We start from the raw sequence: 19,250 nt of genomic DNA, 5'->3' as shown, positions 1-19,250 counted from the left end.
ATTTATTTTGAGTTTTACGCGCTCCACTCCTTATTTGTTTTTATACTGCAGCTGTCTAGTTCACAAGTGTCAATGAGTGACGTAAATCTTTCAATAGGGTGATTAGTTTTGCGCCAGCTTCTACAAACGATAGAGTTGTTTTTCGAATAATTCTTGGACACACAAAAAGATTAAAATGTCTAGTTCAAAAGTCTCAATGCGTGACGTACGATGCAGTTTGCAAAAATTGAAATCTTTCGATAGGGTGATTAATTTTGCACCAGCTTGTACAAACGATAGAGCTATTTCTCGAATAATTCTTGGACACATAAAAAGTTTAAAATGTCTAGTTCACAAGTGTCAGGCAGGTAATCTTAATTTTAGAGTGGTGATAACAAAAGACACTTCAATTTGCTAGAATATTCATAGTGGTGCAAAGGACCTTCTTTGACCTATCTATGTACTTGTTCAACCTAACAGCTGTAACTATTCATATTTTGGAAATGAGGATGTGCAGACTATCTTTATCTTACTGCACTCCTTCTCCCAAAATTCAGAGAAAAAAACAAGGGAATAGGAACGATGCGAGTGTGCCAGACACTGTAGAAGGGAGAAAAAAGCACTAAAGCACAATTTATACTATTGCTATGACGCTTAGGGCAACCTTATTTTCAGACTAAGAATATTCATAACTGAAATATTTCCATAGATATACGCCTTCTTCTTCTTCTTAATTGGCGCTATAACCGCTTACGCGATTTTGGCCGAGTTTAACAAAGCACCAGTCCTTTCTTTCTCGTGCTAACCGGCGCCAGTTGGAAACACAGAGCGAAATCAAGTCCTTCTCCACCTGATCTTTCCAACGCAGAGGCGGCATTCCTCTTCCTCTGCTACCACCAGCTGGTACCGCATCAAATACTTTTAGAGCAGAAACGTTTTTAGTCGCTGGATCATTATTCACTGCACTATATCTATGTCGTTCTAAACATCATACAGCTCATCGGACCATCGCCTGCGATACCAGCCGTTGCTAACGTGCAAAGGCCTAAAATTCTTCCGAAGAATCTTTCTCTTAAACACTCCAAGGGACGTCTCAACGAATGTTGTCATCGTCCAAGATTCTGCGCCGTACGATAGGACGGGCATGATGAGAGCCTTATAAAGTGTTAGTTTTGTTCGTTGAGAGAGGACTTTACTACTCAATTAACTACTTAGTCCAAAGTAGCACTTGTTGGGAAGAAATATTCTAAGTTGGATTTTAAAGCTAACATAATTATCTGTGTTAATACTGGTTCCTAGATAAACGAAGTATTTTACAACCTCGAAATCATAACTGTCAACAGTGACGTGGGTGCCGATACGCGAGTGCGCCGACTGTTTGTTTGAAGACAAGAGGTACTTCGTTTTGTCCTCGTTCACTACAAGACCCATTCGCTTTGCCTCTTTACCCAGTTTGGAGAAGGCAGAATTAACAGCGCGGTTGTTAAGGCCGATAATGTCAATATCACTGACATACACCAACAATTGTACGCTCTTATAAAATATTGTGCCTGAGCGATTCAGTTCTGCGGCTCGTACGATGCTCTCCAACATCAGGTTAAAGAAGTCACACGACAGCGAGTCACCCTGTCTGAAACCTCGTTTGGTATCAAACGGCTCGGAGAGGTCCTTCCCAATTCTGACGGCGCTGCTGGTGTTGAGCAACGTCATCTTACATAGCCGTATTAGTTTTGCGGGGATACCAAATTCAAACATCGCGGCATACAGGTAACTCCTTTCCGTACTGTCGAATGCAGCTTTGAAGTCGACGAAAAGATGGTGTGTGTCGATTCTCCTTTCATGGGTCTTTCCAAGATCTGGCGTATTGTGAATATTTGGTCGATGGTAAACTTTCCAGTTCTGAAGCCACACTGATAAGGTCCCATCAGTTGGTTGACGATGGGCTTCAGCCTTTCACACAATACGCTCGCTAGAACCTTATAGGCGATATTTAGAAGACTAATCCCGCGGTAATTGGCACAAATTGCACGATCGCCCTTCTTATGGATTGGGCAGGGCACACTTAAATTCCAATCGGCAGGCATGCTTTCATCCGACCATATTTTGCATAGGAGCTGATGCATGCACCTTACCAGCTCCTCGCCGCCATGTTTGAATAGCTCAGCCGGCAGTCCGCCGGCGCCCGCGGCTTTGTTGTTCTTTAGCCGCGTAATCGCTATTCTCACCTCGTCATGATCGGGTAGCGGAACGACAATTCCGTCGCCAACGATTGGGGTACCGAGATCTTCACATTCTCGGTGACATGCGCAGCTGTCACTGTTTAAAAGGTTCGAGAAGTGTTCCCTCCTTAATTTAAGATTGTTCTGTACGTCAGTCACCAGATCGCCGTCTTTGTTCTTACAGGAAAACGCTTCGGTCTTAAAACCTTCTGTAAGCCGCCAAACTTTCTGGCAGAATTTTCGGGCGTTGTTCCTATTGGCCAGCATCTCAAGCTCCTCGCACTCACGTATACCGGCCTCTCGTTTCTTCTGTCGGATAATACGTCTCTCTTCCTTTTTCAGCTCTCTGCAGCGGTCCTACATGGCTCGCGTTGCGCCCGATCGCAGCGTGGCTCGTCGTACCAATTGTTTTTTCGGGTTCGCCGGAATCCGATTTCTTCTTCGGCGGCGGTACGTAGGGAGCGAAAAATGTTGCTCCATTGTTCGTGGATGCCGGTTTGTTGGGCAGTACTCTCTGAGAGCAGGAGTGAGAGTCGAGTGGCGAATCTTCTGGCTGTCTGTTGTGAGTGCAGCTTTTCGATGTTGAACATTCTTTGGGTAGGTAGATGCACGTTTTTTGCTGCACAGAGGCGTGTGCGCAGTTTGGCTGCAACAAGGTAGTGATACGAGTCGATGTTGGGTCCTCGGATCGTACGTACATCTAATACTCTAGAAGCGTGTCTTCCATCTATCACAACATGATCGATCTGGTTTCGTGTTTTTCGATCAGGAGACAGCCAGGTGGCTTGGTGAATCTTTTTATGCTGGAATCTGGTGCTGCAGACTACCATGTTTCGGGCCCCGGCGAAGTCGATCAGCCTCTGTCCGTTACCGGATGTTTCGTTGTGCAGGCTGAATTTTCCGACTGTGGGACCAAAAATTCCCTCCTTGCCCACTCTGGCGTTGAAGTCGCCAAGCACGATTTTTATGTCGTGGCGGGGGCATCGTCCTTCTCTTCCGTCGGGGCGTGGGCGCAAATTAGCGATAAGATATAAGCCTATGATACTATAAATGGGAGTTTATAAGTTGCTGTAGGGGTTCTTAAATACCCTTTTGCAGATTGCGTATTACGTAGAATACATACACTTAAGATGGCGGCATTGGGCATGAGTAACAATGGCTCACGGATGCTCCGTTCTCCGTCTGTCTTAAAACAAAAGCACATCTTAGGATGCCAAGAAGATGCATCGGAGAGAGACCTATCTGATAAACGCAGAAGAAATATTTGTCTAATTTGAAGTTGGACTCAATGCCAGCTCTGACCAGAAGATGCAGCAACCTTGGCGTCATTCCGGTAGATAGAACCGACAGTCGCTGAAATTTGTCATTACCATTGGCCGATAAGGTCTAAACGAGGTAAAAACTCAATACCGACAGGCATGAAACCACATTAATCGAGAGGCAACCGTTCCCATGACAGTCGGTTCTACATTACCGGAACGACCTGGGTTTATATCCGGTCAAGGACTGTCACGCCAGCAGCATTCCCCGTCCATGTATGGGCAATGTTTATGCTGCTACAACAAGAACAACAGAGACAATTAACTATTTTACTAGGCATATCGCAATCTAATTCAATACATGTGCGAATATTTGATACCTGCAAATGTTATATTAAATATATTATTTATATAATCTGCTTACCAATTTCCGCAAAGGTTTGGTAATAATATTAAAATAAACTTAGAGCAACAACGCAATGTAGCCAAAATAAAAAAGTGTAATAATAAATGGATTTTTAGGCTTTAAGCATGTATATATGCATTCAGTATTTTTGAATTTAGATTTATAGGGTAAGGCATTTTCTTCCAGTGAATGGTTTGAATGGTTTGTTGTATCTTATCGCTTTGTTGTTTTACTTACTTTTATTTTTTGTTTTATTGGTAATCGGTTTATGGGACGGTGAATAATAATTATTATTTAGCTCATTTATATTATGATCGTTTCTTGTAGTAGTAGTTATATTATGATTTTTAGAATGTACGGTTCCGCCTCTACCCCATCCTGGCCAGTTAATTGTACTCTGAACAATATTGCTATGATTTGTGTTAACAAATGGTGATATAAACTTGGCATCACCGAAATTTATATTCATAAACGCACCACCACCAGCGCTAACACCATCACTAACACCAACACCGCCCGTTCTGGCATCCTTACCATTATAGTTATTATTTTTATGCGTTGCATGATGTTGCTGTGACGCGACATTATTAATGCGTATACCAGTCTGGCCGGGATGGCCAGGATATTGTCCAATGCCAATACTTCCACCACTGGAAATCATATTTATGCCCCCATGACCGCCAGGTGTTAGTATAATGCTACCGCTGCCATGACCACCAAGGCCACCAATATTATTTCCCATAGCATTAACGCCGCCGTCTTGTATTGGTATACGATTAAATTGATCAATATTTGTATTGATTGATGTTCCGCTAGCGCCGTTCATCGGTTTCATCTGCATACCACCATTGTTGGTGCCAATGCCGCTACTAACGCCTATATTCACACCACCGATTGGCATTAAACCCGTGTTGACACCATTTATGCCGATTGTATTTATGCTATTCATATGTTGATTTATATTAGCCTGAGTATTGACAATGTCTATATTGGCCGAATTTTCAATACTAGTTGTCTTTCCACTGCCATCGGCTGAGTTGATATTGATTCCGAAACCACCAGCACTACTGCTACCGCTTAAGGATGTACCAATGCTGCTACTAGTAACTGTTGTGGTTTTATTCTTCTCCTCGGGCGCACAACACACTTTGAAAACAACTTTCATATTGTTTGTAGAACAACGCCCACCTATTCGTCGATAAAGATCATCTTTTGATGAGGTCGCTAAAACAAAATGAGATATTAACAATAATTGAACAAATAAATAAATACAAATCGAGTACCAATCACAAATATATGCATATACAGTAAAACTCCTCATAACCGTGGCTGTGGCAGTGTTTTCGTCGGGTTATGGCATATATTCGCTTATAGACGGAGTCTCACAAATTATGCTCGAATTTATAAGAAATGGACGTTTATTTAATATGTTGTACGAATTTATCAATATTTAACCATGTACATTATATACGAGGTGTGTTCAAAAAATTAAGGCGAATTTTCATATTTGCCGGGCTATGTACATTCGACTTTCGATCATAATTTTTTTTATGTTGGTACACTCGTCTCGAAGATATATTCACGGTTTAAGCAATATAGCATGTTTAGTTTGTTTCTGAGAGGCATCAATAAGACAAGTGTTTTGCGTGTTCGGCGATTTTCTGCTATCGAAAAAATTGGATGAAAGAAGTTGCATTAAATTTTTGTCAGTGGCATACGGTGTAATTACTCTGAGTTAAACAAATGTTCACAAGTGGTACAAGCTTTTCACCGAAGGTCGATAAGATATGAACGACGACGCTTGCTTCTGAACGCCCCAGCACTTCAACAACCGATGAAAATGTTGAGAAAGTGAAGAAAATTGTTATGAAGAATCGTCGAATAACAATTAGAGAAGTTTCTGAGGATATCGGCGTATCAGTTAACTCATGTCATGTAATCTTTTTGGAAATTTTGGCCATAAAGCGTATGGCAGCGGAGTTCACAAAAACAACGTCGCATGAGCATCGCTCAGGAATTGTTAAATGACGTCAACGATGATCCAGATTTGATTAAAAAGGTATATGTCGTAAGGGTATATGGTTATGGCATCGAAAAATCAAAGCCCAATCGTGTCAATGGAAGAGCCCAGGAGAGCCAAGAGGCGATGGCAGAAAATAGCCAAACACGTAAAACACTTATCTATGCCTCTCACAAACAAACTAAACATGCTATATTACTAAAACCGTGAACGTATCTTCGAGACGATAAAACAAAATAATCCAAAGTCGCATGTACGTAGCCCGCGAAATTTGAAAATTCTCCCTACTTTTTGAACAGACCTCGTATTTAAACAAATATATCATTTATTTCATTTCGTGATTCGATCCACACAATAAGTTACAATTTTCGTGGTAAAATTTACAAAAATATAATAAGTTACATAGAAAAACAAATCAAATTAACTTTACTAATGATACAATAACGATGGCATAGCAATTAGAATGCGAATGCGTAGAGAAGTTAAGTATCGCATAGTCCAGAGCGCGCGACGGATTGTGCACAACTTAATTACGACTAAAAATTTGCGTGACTATACCAAGTTAATCTTTGGTTGGAAATTATTATGAGAAATTTAGCCGTATGCACATAGTTGATAGCAATGACGTAAAGTAATTTTTTTGCTAAGTTAAAGTGTCGAGGGGCTTTCTGGAGATAACAAGCGCTTGAGACGTCTTAGGGTTTAGAGTTAGTACATTGTCGGATGCCCATTTGTTGATGCAGCATAAATGTTGGTTGATTTTAAGAACACTATCATTTATATCATTGAGTTGCAACCGGATCGATAAATCTGGACATCATCTACATACAAGTGAAATTGCATTTCGGTAAAGATTGTTGGTAGGTCGTTGATTTACAAAGAAAAGATAAGAGGACCAAGAAATCGATCCTTGCGGAAATCCCCTGCGTAATTCTAACACAGATGATATCAGTGGCCCATTACAGACAGCTTGTAACCTTTTCTTTTAGAAAAGAGGCAATGAACTGTATAGAAATGGAGTTGCCTGATCTCCCATCGGACGCGTCCCAGGTGGTGGATAGGGAAGCCCTGGCATCACAAGAGTGGCCTTCCCTGATGGGGTGGGTTCAACACTCGTGTGATGAATCAAAGTTGGCATAGAATCAGGGTGCCATCCGCGAGCCAAACTGGTTGGGAGGAGTCCCGAAAAAACCAAAAGGTAATGGAAAACAATTGTATTATTACTCCAGGTGGAATCCACACAAGTGGCAATCCACCCGCTTCGGCCGCAGGGGCATGGATTCTGGAGGCTCCAACCATTACCCAAGTCTCTCAGCTCTACGAGCGAGAGCGCATCCTGGCGGAGACGGGGGTTGCTATCGCAATCTCCTCTTCTTCAGAGTCTGAGAAACGTTTCCCTGCTTCGGAGGGCCGGAGTTGTGGGGTCTCTTCGGTGGCTGCACGACCTCCCAAAGAAGCAGGGAAATCGAAGAGCGTGGCAAGGAGGAAGAGAAGAAAGCGGCGGGCAAGGCTCATGCGGGAGAAATCCTCATGTGGCTCTGCCGGCCCTTCTGCGTCTGTGTTTTCCAAAAAACCTCGGTCAGCGGAAGTGACACCCATGGAAGCTACCGAATCCTCGGTGGGCACGGGCACTCCCAAGTTGTCTCGCTTTCGAGGTAAGCGGAGAAAGACGGTGGCTGAAAGCAGCACATCTCCCTGCCCTGCGGTTGCCGCCAATGGCCGAGCCACGACCCCCAAAGGTACGAGCGCGGTCTTGGCGCCAGTCAATGTGGCGGGAAAAGGTTCTGCTGAGCCACGTCCCTATCGGCGCCTCGACAAAATGTCCAGCACAGTTGTCTGCACGGCGAAATCTTCGTCAGTGGAGGATCGGGAGCTGGACCCTCGCCCAAGCACATCCAGGGGTGCGGCCAAGCCATCCTATAGCGAGAAGGCTGCTGGCCCACGACCTGTGGCTGTGATTAGAAAACTGGGGCCTAACCATCAGCTGACGGATGCAGAAATCAATTACTGCAAAAGTCAACTGATGCGTCAGGTTATTGCCAACGCGAAGGGCTATGAGACAAAGGACGGCACCATAAAGGTGACGTGCGCGTCTCTGGCCAACTTCGAGTGGATCAGAACCGTGGTCAATAACGTGCCCTCCATGGAGACCACTCGCTTCGCAGTCTACAGCGAGGAGAGTGTACCCCTCAGGAAGGCCATCTGCTGGATTCCGGATCCAGACCTGTCTACGGCGGATGTCCTATCCTGTCTACGTGCCCAGAATCCGGGCATCAACACGAGGCTTTGGCGAGTCGTCTCGTACACCAAGGAGCAAAAACCGGGAACGGAAGGAAAGGGCTGCTCTTGTGGTGCGAGTGGACGAGGCCAGTGTTAATGTCATGGGCTCACGGTACGGGAACCATCTGAGTCTCTTCTTTGGGACGGTCAGCTTCCATGTCTCTCCCAATTGATTGGCTCGGACGATTCCTGTAGCTACCGTCCCTTGACGGTGACGCAAATTAACTTGCAGCATTCCAAAGCCGCTACTGCACTACTAAGTAGAAGGCTTTCCCAGCTGCACACATTACCCCACATAACAGCAGTGCAAGAGCCCTGGGTCTTTAATGGCCGTCTCTGTGGCTTAAGGGGGGAAGCTGGTCTAGAGCGCAAAAAATGGGCATATTTTATGAATTTATTTTGACTCAACAAAGGAATCAATCGAAAATCTGTGAAATAGGTTTAATAATATAGCTTTCATGGTACAAATACAAAATTTTTCGTCTGAATTAATTTCAAAATGGCCGCTGTCCAGAAGTTCTCCTAAGGCGCCTTTTTTCTAGTGGGTCCATTGCCGAAGACGTAAACTCCTTAATTTTTGTCCTGGATCAAAAAATAAATTTTTTTTAGTTTCTATATAACAACAGAAAGAGACGTACGTAGGATTTTTTCGATATTTTGTTTTTTCGCGAAATGGTGCACGTTTGAACAAAAAGTTACAATTTTCACTATAAAGAACGACATAAAATTGTTGATTAAAAAAAAACTATGTAATATAAATAAAAAATCCTACGTACGTCTCCGGAGAAAGGTATTTCGAATGTATTGTCAAAATTTCGTAAGAATCGGTAAAGATTTGTTCGAGTTATGTCTTCGGCCAGTTTAAAAAAAGTGATTTCGAGAAAAACGCGTTTAAAGTTGTAAGTATTGTAAAATCATACCTGCGAGGCACTGCCGTCGAATGAAAAATTTGGGCATTTATACATTTTTGCTGGCATCCCTCATTTGGTATATTATTTCTAAGACCCTAAAGCACCTTTTAAGACAAAAAAAAATTTTTCGATTTTTTCAAAATTCTAGACCAGCTTCCCCTCTTAAGTGCGCTGAAAGGGGCCACGTTATTATATAACAGGAGTTCTAGTAGTCCTAGGACCGGTCTTATAGTATCATCCCATCTCACTGTGACGGGTCTTGAGCAATTCTGCTGCCAATACCTGGTAGCGGCTGAGGTGTGTTACAGAGGTAGACGCGGATGGTCGAAGTTTGTGATTGCATCTGCTTATTTTCCTTACGATGCTCTGGAAGGGCCACCACCCGGGGAGGCCACTAGTCTCGTGAGGTTCTGTGAGCGGCGCAGTCTGGGCCTCATCCTATGTTGCGATGCTAATGCCCAGCATACAATCTGGGGCAGCACAAGTGCAACGGACGGGGCTCACGACTATTCGAATTTATCGTGTCCACCTGCCTAGGGCCCACAGCCAACGTTTGTAACAGCTAGAAGGCAAGAGGTGATTGATCTAACCCTATCAAACTCAAAACTTAGGTGGTCAATCAACAACTGGAGAGTCCTTGCCGAAGATTCGTGCTCGGACCACAGTGTGGCGAGGAGGCACAAGTGCCATTGCCCTCTAGAAACCCAAGAAAAACAGACTGGCAGAAGTTTAGGGAGGCGTTGCGGGACCTTGGCGTTGCGCCACCAAGACTTCGAAAATAACAGGCCATTGAGGCGGCTGTTGAGAAACTCAACGCTGCCCTAACCGAATGTTTTGAGTCAGCCTGTCCAATTCGACCTCTCCCTAGCCGGACTCCCGCTCCTTGGTGGAATCGAGAGCTCCAGATGTTGAGGCGTGAGTCGAGAAAACTTCTAAACCGGGCCCTCAAGACTAACCTTGCAGAGGACTGGGAGCGATACCGTGATGTTCAGAAGAACTACAAGAGGCTTATTCGGGAATCAAAAAGAGCCTCATTTAGGGAATTCTGCAGCGGTATTGAATCTCTGAGTGACACGGCGAAATTGGTTAGGATCCTGAAAGGAGACCCAACTGCAAAGCTGGGGTCACTTAGGAAATCTGATGGCTCCTTCACGGAGCGGAAAAGTGAGACACTCAGCTTGCTGATGGAATCTCACTTTCCTGGTAATCAGATAAGCATCAGCCGGCAACAGCCCTTATTGATAGAGGCAGTTGTCAGAGCTGTTACACCTTCTCGGCATGACTGGTTCGTTGCCAGATCTGTGGTGAATGAGGCCGCCATTCGATTTGCCATCAAATCGTTTGGCGGCTACAAGTCGCCCGGACCATATATATGCCATCCTGCCATGCTGAAGGAGGGTGCAGAGTTCGTGACAGCAGCCCTGAAGAAAATCTTCTCGGCATGCCGGGCACTGGCTTACATACCATGCTCTTGGAGGATGGTGAGGGTCGCTTTCATCCCAAAGGTTGGAAAAGACGACTATACCAGCCCCAAAAGCTTTAGACCCATCAACATGACCTCTTTCATGCTGAAAAGTCTCGAACGACTGGTGGAACTGCGCATACGTCAGAAGTCGCTGAAGGTTCACCCTCTGTCTCTATTTCAGCATGCCTATCAGAGTGGAAAATCCTGCGAGTCGGCACTGCAAAACCTTGTTGCTAGGGTAGAGCTGGCCATCGACAGGAGGGACTACGTTATGGGCATCTTATTAGACATAGAGGGGGCGTTTGATAATGCCACTTTTGATAGTATGTGTAACTCTGCTAATATTCACAGCGTAGACCGGGTGCTAGTAAATTGGATTCGTTCGATGCTGGCCCAAAGAATCGTTTCGGTGCGAGCAGAGGAAGATCTGCTGGTGTCATCTGGGGTTAATAGAGGCTGCCCCCAAGGCGGTGTGCTGTCTCTATTGCTCTGGTGCATGGTAATCGATCCTCTACTCACCACCTTAAACGATTCGGGAGTCTACGCACAAGCATATGCGGACGATGTTGCTTGTTTGGTAACAGGCCCTTCGCTTATGAACATCTGCAGGAAAGTGCAGAAAACTCTGGATCGGATTGAAAGTTGGTGCTGTGCGAATGGGCTATCGGCAAATCCCGCCAAGACCGGTATTGTCCTCTTTACCAGAAAGAGGAAGCTTGATGGACTCGTTCTGCCAAAGCTAAAAGGAGTCACAATCCAGCTATCCAAGGAAATTAAATATCTTGGAGTAATCCTCGATAGTAAGCTCCTATGGAAATCACACGTTGAAACAAAGGCATCCAAAGCACTGACAGCTTTCTGGCAGTGCAAAGGCGTCTTTGGGAAAACGTGGGGTCTCTCTCCTAGCAAGGTCCTATGGATCTACACGGCTATGATAAGACCCATTATCACCTATGCATCAGTGGTCTGGATGAGCAGACTTTCCCTAGTGGGAGTCAGGAGGACCTTATCGAGACTACAACGCACTGTGGCCATTTGTTGCACCGGAGTTTTTCCGACTACTTCAGGCCCGGCACTAGATACTCTGATTGGTTTACCACCACTTGATGCTTTCATCCGAGGAGAGGCCTTGAAGGCCATCTGCAGACTGAAACACAGTGGGAACTGGTACGGCCCTTGTCCGGCATTGGAACACAGAGAAGGCATGAACATCGATCCAACGATTCTCTCCATGCCCCTTGACTCCATGCCATCAAGGGTCGTACGTGAAAAGAGATACAGTGTAGTGCTACCAGAGGCTCAGTTGTGGGGAGACTCAGAAAATGAGCCCGGCAAACACTGTTTTCACTGTTTCGCATTTTTACGGATGGCTCCAGGACCGAGCATAGCTCCGTCTCTGGGGTCTACGTGGAATCCAGCGGGACAAAACTGCACTTTGCTCTGGGAATGCATGCATCTGTGTTTCAAGCGGAGGTGTATGCAGTTCAAGAAGCGATGAACTTTGTTGTGGAAAAACGATGGAGAGGCAGATCCATATGTGTCTGCAGAGACAGCCAAGCAGCGCTTATGGCCTTAGACAGCCCTCAAACCACATCAGGGGTAGTGAAGTCCTGTAAATCCAGGCTGAACTATGTCGGCAGACATAATAGCCTGATGCTAACATGGGTCCCGGGACACGTGGGTATCGCGGGTAACGAGACCTCTGACTCCTTAGCTAAGATGGGATCTGAGGCCAACTTCTTTGGCCCAGAGTCCGCTTTGCCACTCCGTTCTGCGGCCATCATGGCCACGGTTAGCAAATGGGTAACTACCACCCACAAGTGAGCTTGGCAGGCTGAAAGAGGCTGCAGATGGACTAAACTGTTATCTGTCATGTCCGATCGACTGTCAAACCTTTCGTGACTCGAGCTGCCGAAATATTTACAAATTTTTCATTTATAGAATCAAAATCTAACAAGCTTTGACCATTTTTCTCTTTACTTTTAATAAGACCAATGGATTTGATTTTTTACCAAGCTAGTTTGCTGCCGATTGCCCTTTCAAGGTATCATAGTTGGGTTTGGCATTTCTAACCATTCTAATAACTTCATTCCTCATAGCAAAAAACTGATTGTGGGAATCGTATGTTTTGTATCTTTTCCAAAGGTCATACATTTTATTCCGCCACTCTATTGCTTTTCTAATTTCTGAATTCAACCAAATGTTTTATAATGTCGCTTAATCATTGTCTTAATTGTAACGCAAGTGTTAAACATTATAAGTATTACTATTATTATTATTATTATTTATTTAAAACAGGAAATAAATTACGAATTTAAATTTAATTTCTAGCATTATCAGCAGAAGGCCTTCGGCTACAGGATCCGGCACTTGAAGTGCAACCAACTTCATACCGCTCGCGCAGCTGATGCACGGGCTTCAAACGTAATAGCGTGATTGCATTATATTTGGCTAGAAAATCACAACCAGCGATTGTTCGTGACCTTGAGCACCCTAAAGCAAATAAAGTCTTTGTTTATCGCACCATTACTCGATCCAATGATACTGGCAGCATCGCGAAACGTCATGAAGGTGGTCATCAAAAGACTGCGACGTCACGTGAAATGATTCAAAAAGTGAAGAAGCGATACGAGCGACGTGTCAATCAAATGGCGAACGAACTGAAAATATCTGACAGTAGCATCCACCGCATACTGAAAAATGATGTCAAAGTTAAGCCTTAGAAGATTTAAAAGGCGCATGATCTCACACCAAAGCAGCAACAAGTCAGACTTGAGAGAGCGAAGGAGTTGCTTTGCTTAGCCAAAAGCAGTCACTTTTCGAAATTGTGTTTTTGGGCGAGACAATTTTTCGAATTAAGCAATTCGTAAACTCCCGTTCATACGAGAATTTGAGTCATCGATTGGCCACCAGGGGGCAGCACCCGCCACAGGTAATGGTTTGGGCCGCTGTAACCGCAGATGGGCGTTCTCCAATCGTTTTCATTGAGCCTGACGTCAAGGCAAGTGCGGGAAAGTATTTTGGCAGACTATGGACGTTTCAACAGGACTTGGCATCGTCTCACAAAGCTCGAGTAACCCAAGAATGGCTAAAAAACTACGTTCCGAACTTCATAATGGATGGATTATTCTCTTTGTGCCATTTTGGAGAGCAAGGTCCGAACTAAAAGATTCCCCAGTGTCGAGGCCGGAAAAAAGCCATTGTCGGCGAGAGGGCCAAAATACCTGCAAGTCACATTCGGACAGCTTGCGATTCGTTTCTGGAGCGTCTCAAGGCCATAGTCCAGGTAAAAGGTGGTCATATCGAGCAAAAGTAAATTGATTCTTAATTTTGTATTATTTTCACACATTTTTTACTATGACTTAAATAATCTGCTGGGCGACAGATGCGTTGTTTGGGAGAATGGCAATTTTTAGAATCTTTCAATTTTCTTGGACAACACTAACGCTGTAGTGGTGTCTGGTTTTGACCCATTCTTAAACAGATATTCCCATTCGTTGGGCTTGTGTTCTTATTTTGCCACTGATGGAAGTTCATGTTTATATCTATGATTGAAGTCGAGAAGGAAATCATGATTTATTCCGAACAGCGAAATTCGGGAAATAGTAGACAAAACTTTTTGATTCTTCTTTTTTCCAAAACGTTTTTTCCCCGATTCTGCAATGTCGATCAGAGAGTTGGTCTTTGGTTCCTAATTTGCTTAGACATTTGATTACATTTAGTCTGTACCATAAGGTATCTATGGTACGTTTGTTGTCCAGGCGTATTTCTCAGTAAGCACGAGACCAAGAATTTTAAGGTTTTGTACTTTTTCTAACCTGCTTTAATTCATTGCTATATAGCTGCTTGTACACCTCTGCTCCGGTATATATGGAGAGGATTACATTTATCGGCGGCCACCCTGGCTCAACTGTGGCTACACCAAGTTTGGATTGACAAATATAGCTGGTTTAATTTTCCATTAACTTCGTTTGAATCATTAACATTGCAAAAACTACATATCTATGTAGGTCATCTGCGTATGAGATGGGCTTGAAGAATTTGTATTATTTTATTATGACGTTTAATTTATTGAAAGCAAACAAAAATAATACCACTGAAAGAGGTGACACTTGCGGAATGCCGTTTTCTAATTAAAATAGGTTTGAGAAATTATTGCTTACTCCCACTAAGAATTTTCGGTTCGTTAGAAATTTAAAAAAAAAATTTATAATTTTGTAACGGGCGGTATATATTCCAATGCAATCAAATGCTTTTTCGGCTCCGATTGATATAATTGATGTATGGTTTCTGGATGACATACTGTTGCATAGTGTGCCTTGTCCTTGTTTATGGGCCGTTTGGTTAGGTGATAGCTGATTTGGTTGTTTCAGAAATCAAACAAGTCTACATGCTCTCGTTTATTCTAAAACTTTACTTAAGCAGGAAATTAGCGATATACGTCTATAACTGGTTATAGAATGAAACGGTTTATTTGGTTTGCTAATTGGAATGACTATGACGTTTTTTCACTGGTGCGGTGAGATGGTACAGTCGAAAATTATGTTGTATAGTGTATACGGGGTTTATATTTTGCTGAGTTAAGTCAATTCGTTATTATCTGGTATGATATTTTGTGAAACCCTGGCGTTTTGATTTTAATTGAGTTTAGTGTGCTTAGCAACTCTAAATAAGTGATTCCTTTTTGAATTAGTTTAGCTCGATAAGAAAGTATATGATTTATTTTTATTGATTGTTGAGTGTTTTGTTTGGCTAGAAAAGTTATTGGAGTAGTCTGGCCGAAATCTTCCCAACGTGTTAGCAATCTCTACTGGATTAAATGCAAAGCATTTAGTAATTTTACTTTATCGCATAGCGTTTTAGATGGAGTAAAAAGATTTATGTCCTTAGTAACGTTGACGAAAGAGTTTATTTTAGAACGTTTTGTTTCGCGTTTGAATTTAGCATTAGCTCTTTTATAACAGAGAAGATTTTCTGCCATTGAATATTTTTTAAATTTTCTATTTGTGTCGTTTATCTGATTGTAGTACTTGGAGTCGATTATGGTAGTCCACCAACAAATTGGCCTTTATATATATTTGAAATTTATTATATATATTTTGAAAATATGGTTTGTATAAGTTCTTTGGTATATTATTACACATGTCAGTTATCAAATTTCTCAGCACAAGATCATACTGGTCGCCAAAGTTTGGATATGAGCCCATTTCTTCAACAATGCCAATGAACAAATTTTAGAAAATAAAGTTATCATTACATTTTAATAACAATGATCTTCACAAACCTATAGGTTTTCCAGAACATTACAGGCTTTATAAAATCCGCCTTGTTATCAAGTATCTCAATGAGAGGTTTGCCACAGTACCAATGAATCTAAGACTTTCTGTGGATGAACAAATGTGTTCTACCAAAATAGGGCATTTTTTAAAACAGTATATGCCTAAGAAGCCCCATAAATGGGGCTTCAAATTATGTGTTCTCTGTGATTTAATGGGATATGCCCACAAGTTTGAGGTATATTCTGGACAAGAGAATACAGAGAAACTCCCATATTAACCAGATCTTGGAATCTTGCAACAAGAAATGTTGTAGCTCGTTTGATCGAGGAGTGCCAAGAAAGCAAAACCACATCATATACTTTGATAATTTTTATACCTCTTTGCCATTGGTAGTTTTTTTAGCTAAATCAGGAATTCACACAGTGGGAACTGTGCAACAAAACAGGATACCAAATAATAAACTTCCAGAGAAGAAAAATTTCATGAATAAATCTGTGCCCAGACGTAGTTTTGAGGAAAGACTGTCTGTGCATGATGGTATAGATTTGAGTTGTGTGGCTTGGAAAGATAATAAGATAATAACCCTGTTATCTTCTTATTCTGGAACATTGCCTGTAAGTAAAGTCAATAGATTTGACAGGATAACAAAAGGAAAAATTGATATTTCTTGCCCGTTTATTGTCCAAGAGTACAATAAACATATGGGGTCTAAAATGTGGTATTTGCGTATTTTTTCATCTATTTGATCTAACTATTATAAACTCTTGGATTGTTTATAAAAAAAATGCTCAAGAATGAGGTGAACCTAAAGAGAGTCTGCTTACAATGGGCCAATTCAGAAATGAATATTTTTCCTTTAATCTAGAGCATTAATTACATCACCCTTAAGAAGAAGGGTTAACAGATCGACTACGAGTTCTGCCGTTACAGCAGAAACCGGGGAGGGACGTTTTGTCAAACACTTGCGTCCTTCAAAGCTGGCCTACATAACGAAGCGGTCAGCCGGACGTATTTTACACAGATTTGCGACAGTAGACGAGGACTTCTTATCCGAAGAATAAGGCCTTATTGACTAGGGCAAAGTTCATCAATTTTGACGCACCTAGCACCCCTTGAGTGTCCCAGGCAAACATTAGGGGGGCAGCGACTAAATGGCAGAGCATCGTGGCCCTCGTCCGTCTTGTCGCGGCATGGCCTGATATCAAGGTGTCAAATAAATCGTCTGTGATGTCGAAAGATCCACCAAACTACACAAAGTGGCTATGGACAAAGTTGGTGAGGTATATCCAGGCGCAAAACTCCAGGTTTTAGACTTCGAAGCAAACCCTTTTCAGCTAAGAGCTCGTGCCAGGGTTCCCAGCAAGCCGGCCGATGAAGCATCCATCTTATGGATGTTTAAAATTTGAAGCCCGAATCTCCTGACGAACAATTGGAAGATAGGAAAAGTTGAGGAACCAGAAGGCACTTTTAGGCAGGTGATGGTGAGAATCAGCACTCACTCCTTGGTACCAAGGAAAAGGCAGGTGGGGTAGTATATTACGGTTTCACTTAGGTCAATCTGTGCGTTTATCGAAAAAATGTGGACGCCGTCACAGAAGAACCGTCCACTGTAGATTCTAATACCTCTAAGGAGAAGCTGATTGGGGTCAAAGGTTTCTATTAAGAGTCCAATTAGCTAGACTCTGATAAGGACGAAGTTAAGTTAATCTCCATCATTGTAAATCGACATCAGCTGGTTTACTGATCCGCTTATCAAACTGCGGAGATCAAAGAGCCCTGGGTTCCTGCTAATAGGGTTTGCGGATTGAGTACGCCAGGCTATAAACTGTTGGTATCTAAATCTGGCGGTGTCCCTAGAGCCTGCATTTTAGCAAGAGCTACTCTGGATATATATATTTTATTGAATCTTAGTGATTCCGATCTGGTGATAGCTAGCCTTGAATACAACAATTCTAATTACTGGTTGGCGTCCGCTTATCTCGCTCACGATCATGTTGAATTACCGCGACAAATTTTGAAACAAATGATGTAAGAAGCTAATAAACTTAAAGTTGGGCTGATTGTGGGATGAGACGCTAACGCCCAGGGAGTGGTGGTGAGGTAGTACCGATATAAATGAAAGGGATGAATTATTTGCAGAATTTATCCCGGACACAAGGTTACTCATTTTTAATAGAGGTAAGGAACCGCCATAGCTTAATGCGTTGGTGCGTGACTGCCATTCGGAATTCACAGAGAGAACGTTGGTTCGAATCTCGGTGGAACACCAAAATTAAGAAAATGTTTTTTCTAATAGCGGTCGCCCCTGGGCAGGCAATGGCAAACCTCCGAGTGTATTTCTGCCATGAAAAAGCTCCTCATAAAAATATCTGCCGTTCGGAGTCGGCTTGAAACTGTAGGTCCATCCATTTGTAGAACAACGTCAAGACTAACACCACAAATAGGAGGAGGAGCTCAGCCAAACACCCAAAAAGGGTGTACGCGCCAATTATATATATATATAAAGAAGCGACTTTTATCACTAGAAAAAAGGAAGAGGTTTTAGATATTCATTGGCCTCAGATGTTAGGTATATCATTCTTTATACCTGTAGATGGCTGGAGAGTCGTTCTCCAATTATAGGTACACTGAGTTTAATCTTTTAGACTCGAAGCAGTTCCGATTTTTCGTAGAAATATTAGGAAGACCTTTATGAAACCACTTGTTGAGGAGCCTAAGCAAAGTGTAGATACAAGCACTAGCCTCAATCAAGCAGTAGAAAAACTCACCAGTAGCTACAACAAGGCGCTTGGCGCGGCCTTCCACTTAGTCAAGAGCAAAGAGAAACAAAAAATCTTTGGTGGTCGCAAAAATTAAATACGCAAATGTAGCTTGTGGCGAAATTTTTGTAGCCCAGTTGATGGGTACACGGAAACTTCTAGACTCAGGAAAGTATTGTCCTCGACACACATATCTCCAGGTTTTGTAAAAAGGCCGAATCTCCTATTACACACTCACTTTCCTGGCAGTTCAGGCAGCCATAATGACACCAGGAAATTGTAAGGCAAAAAAATTGGTGGGAAAGGGCACTAACACTCGCCTCCCTCTTGATATGGAGATTGTAGGTATGCCCCCAACATCTGCGTGGTTCAAGTAGCATTGTCACCTTAGCCAACACGAGATGGGTTGATAGTCTGACATGTAATGCTACAAAAAGAATTTAGCCAAAATGTGACGCTGGTAGCTCAAAGGCGCTACTAAATCGGTCAAGGAGAATCATTTCTATATTAGTTGCTTTACTTGCAGGCCACTATGTCATAGAACGACATGCTCAAAGATTGAACATATTTCATTTCAAATATTGCAGAAGCTGCAACAATGAGGAGGAGGAAGAGTCCATTAAACCCATTCTCTGTTACTGTCCCACGTGGCATGCCACTAGGCTTAGATACT

General features: G+C 42.8%; 1 protein-coding gene across 1 annotated transcript in view; it reads right to left on the bottom strand.

Annotated features, from left to right (window-relative positions):
* The window catches only part of LOC129249860 (uncharacterized), a 283,989-nt gene that overhangs the window by 85,804 nt on the left and 178,935 nt on the right, over nt 1-19,250 (bottom strand). Inside the window, exon 4 of the mRNA XM_054889528.1 lies at nt 4,101-5,087. Coding sequence (XP_054745503.1) covers nt 4,101-5,087 — 987 coding nt within the window. The remainder of the gene's footprint in view (nt 1-4,100; nt 5,088-19,250) is intronic.

The sequence above is a fragment of the Anastrepha obliqua genome, chromosome 6, assembly GCF_027943255.1.
Source record: "Anastrepha obliqua isolate idAnaObli1 chromosome 6, idAnaObli1_1.0, whole genome shotgun sequence".
In the NCBI taxonomy this organism is placed as follows: domain Eukaryota; kingdom Metazoa; phylum Arthropoda; class Insecta; order Diptera; family Tephritidae; genus Anastrepha; species Anastrepha obliqua.
This window is presented reverse-complemented; position numbering and strand designations above follow the sequence as displayed.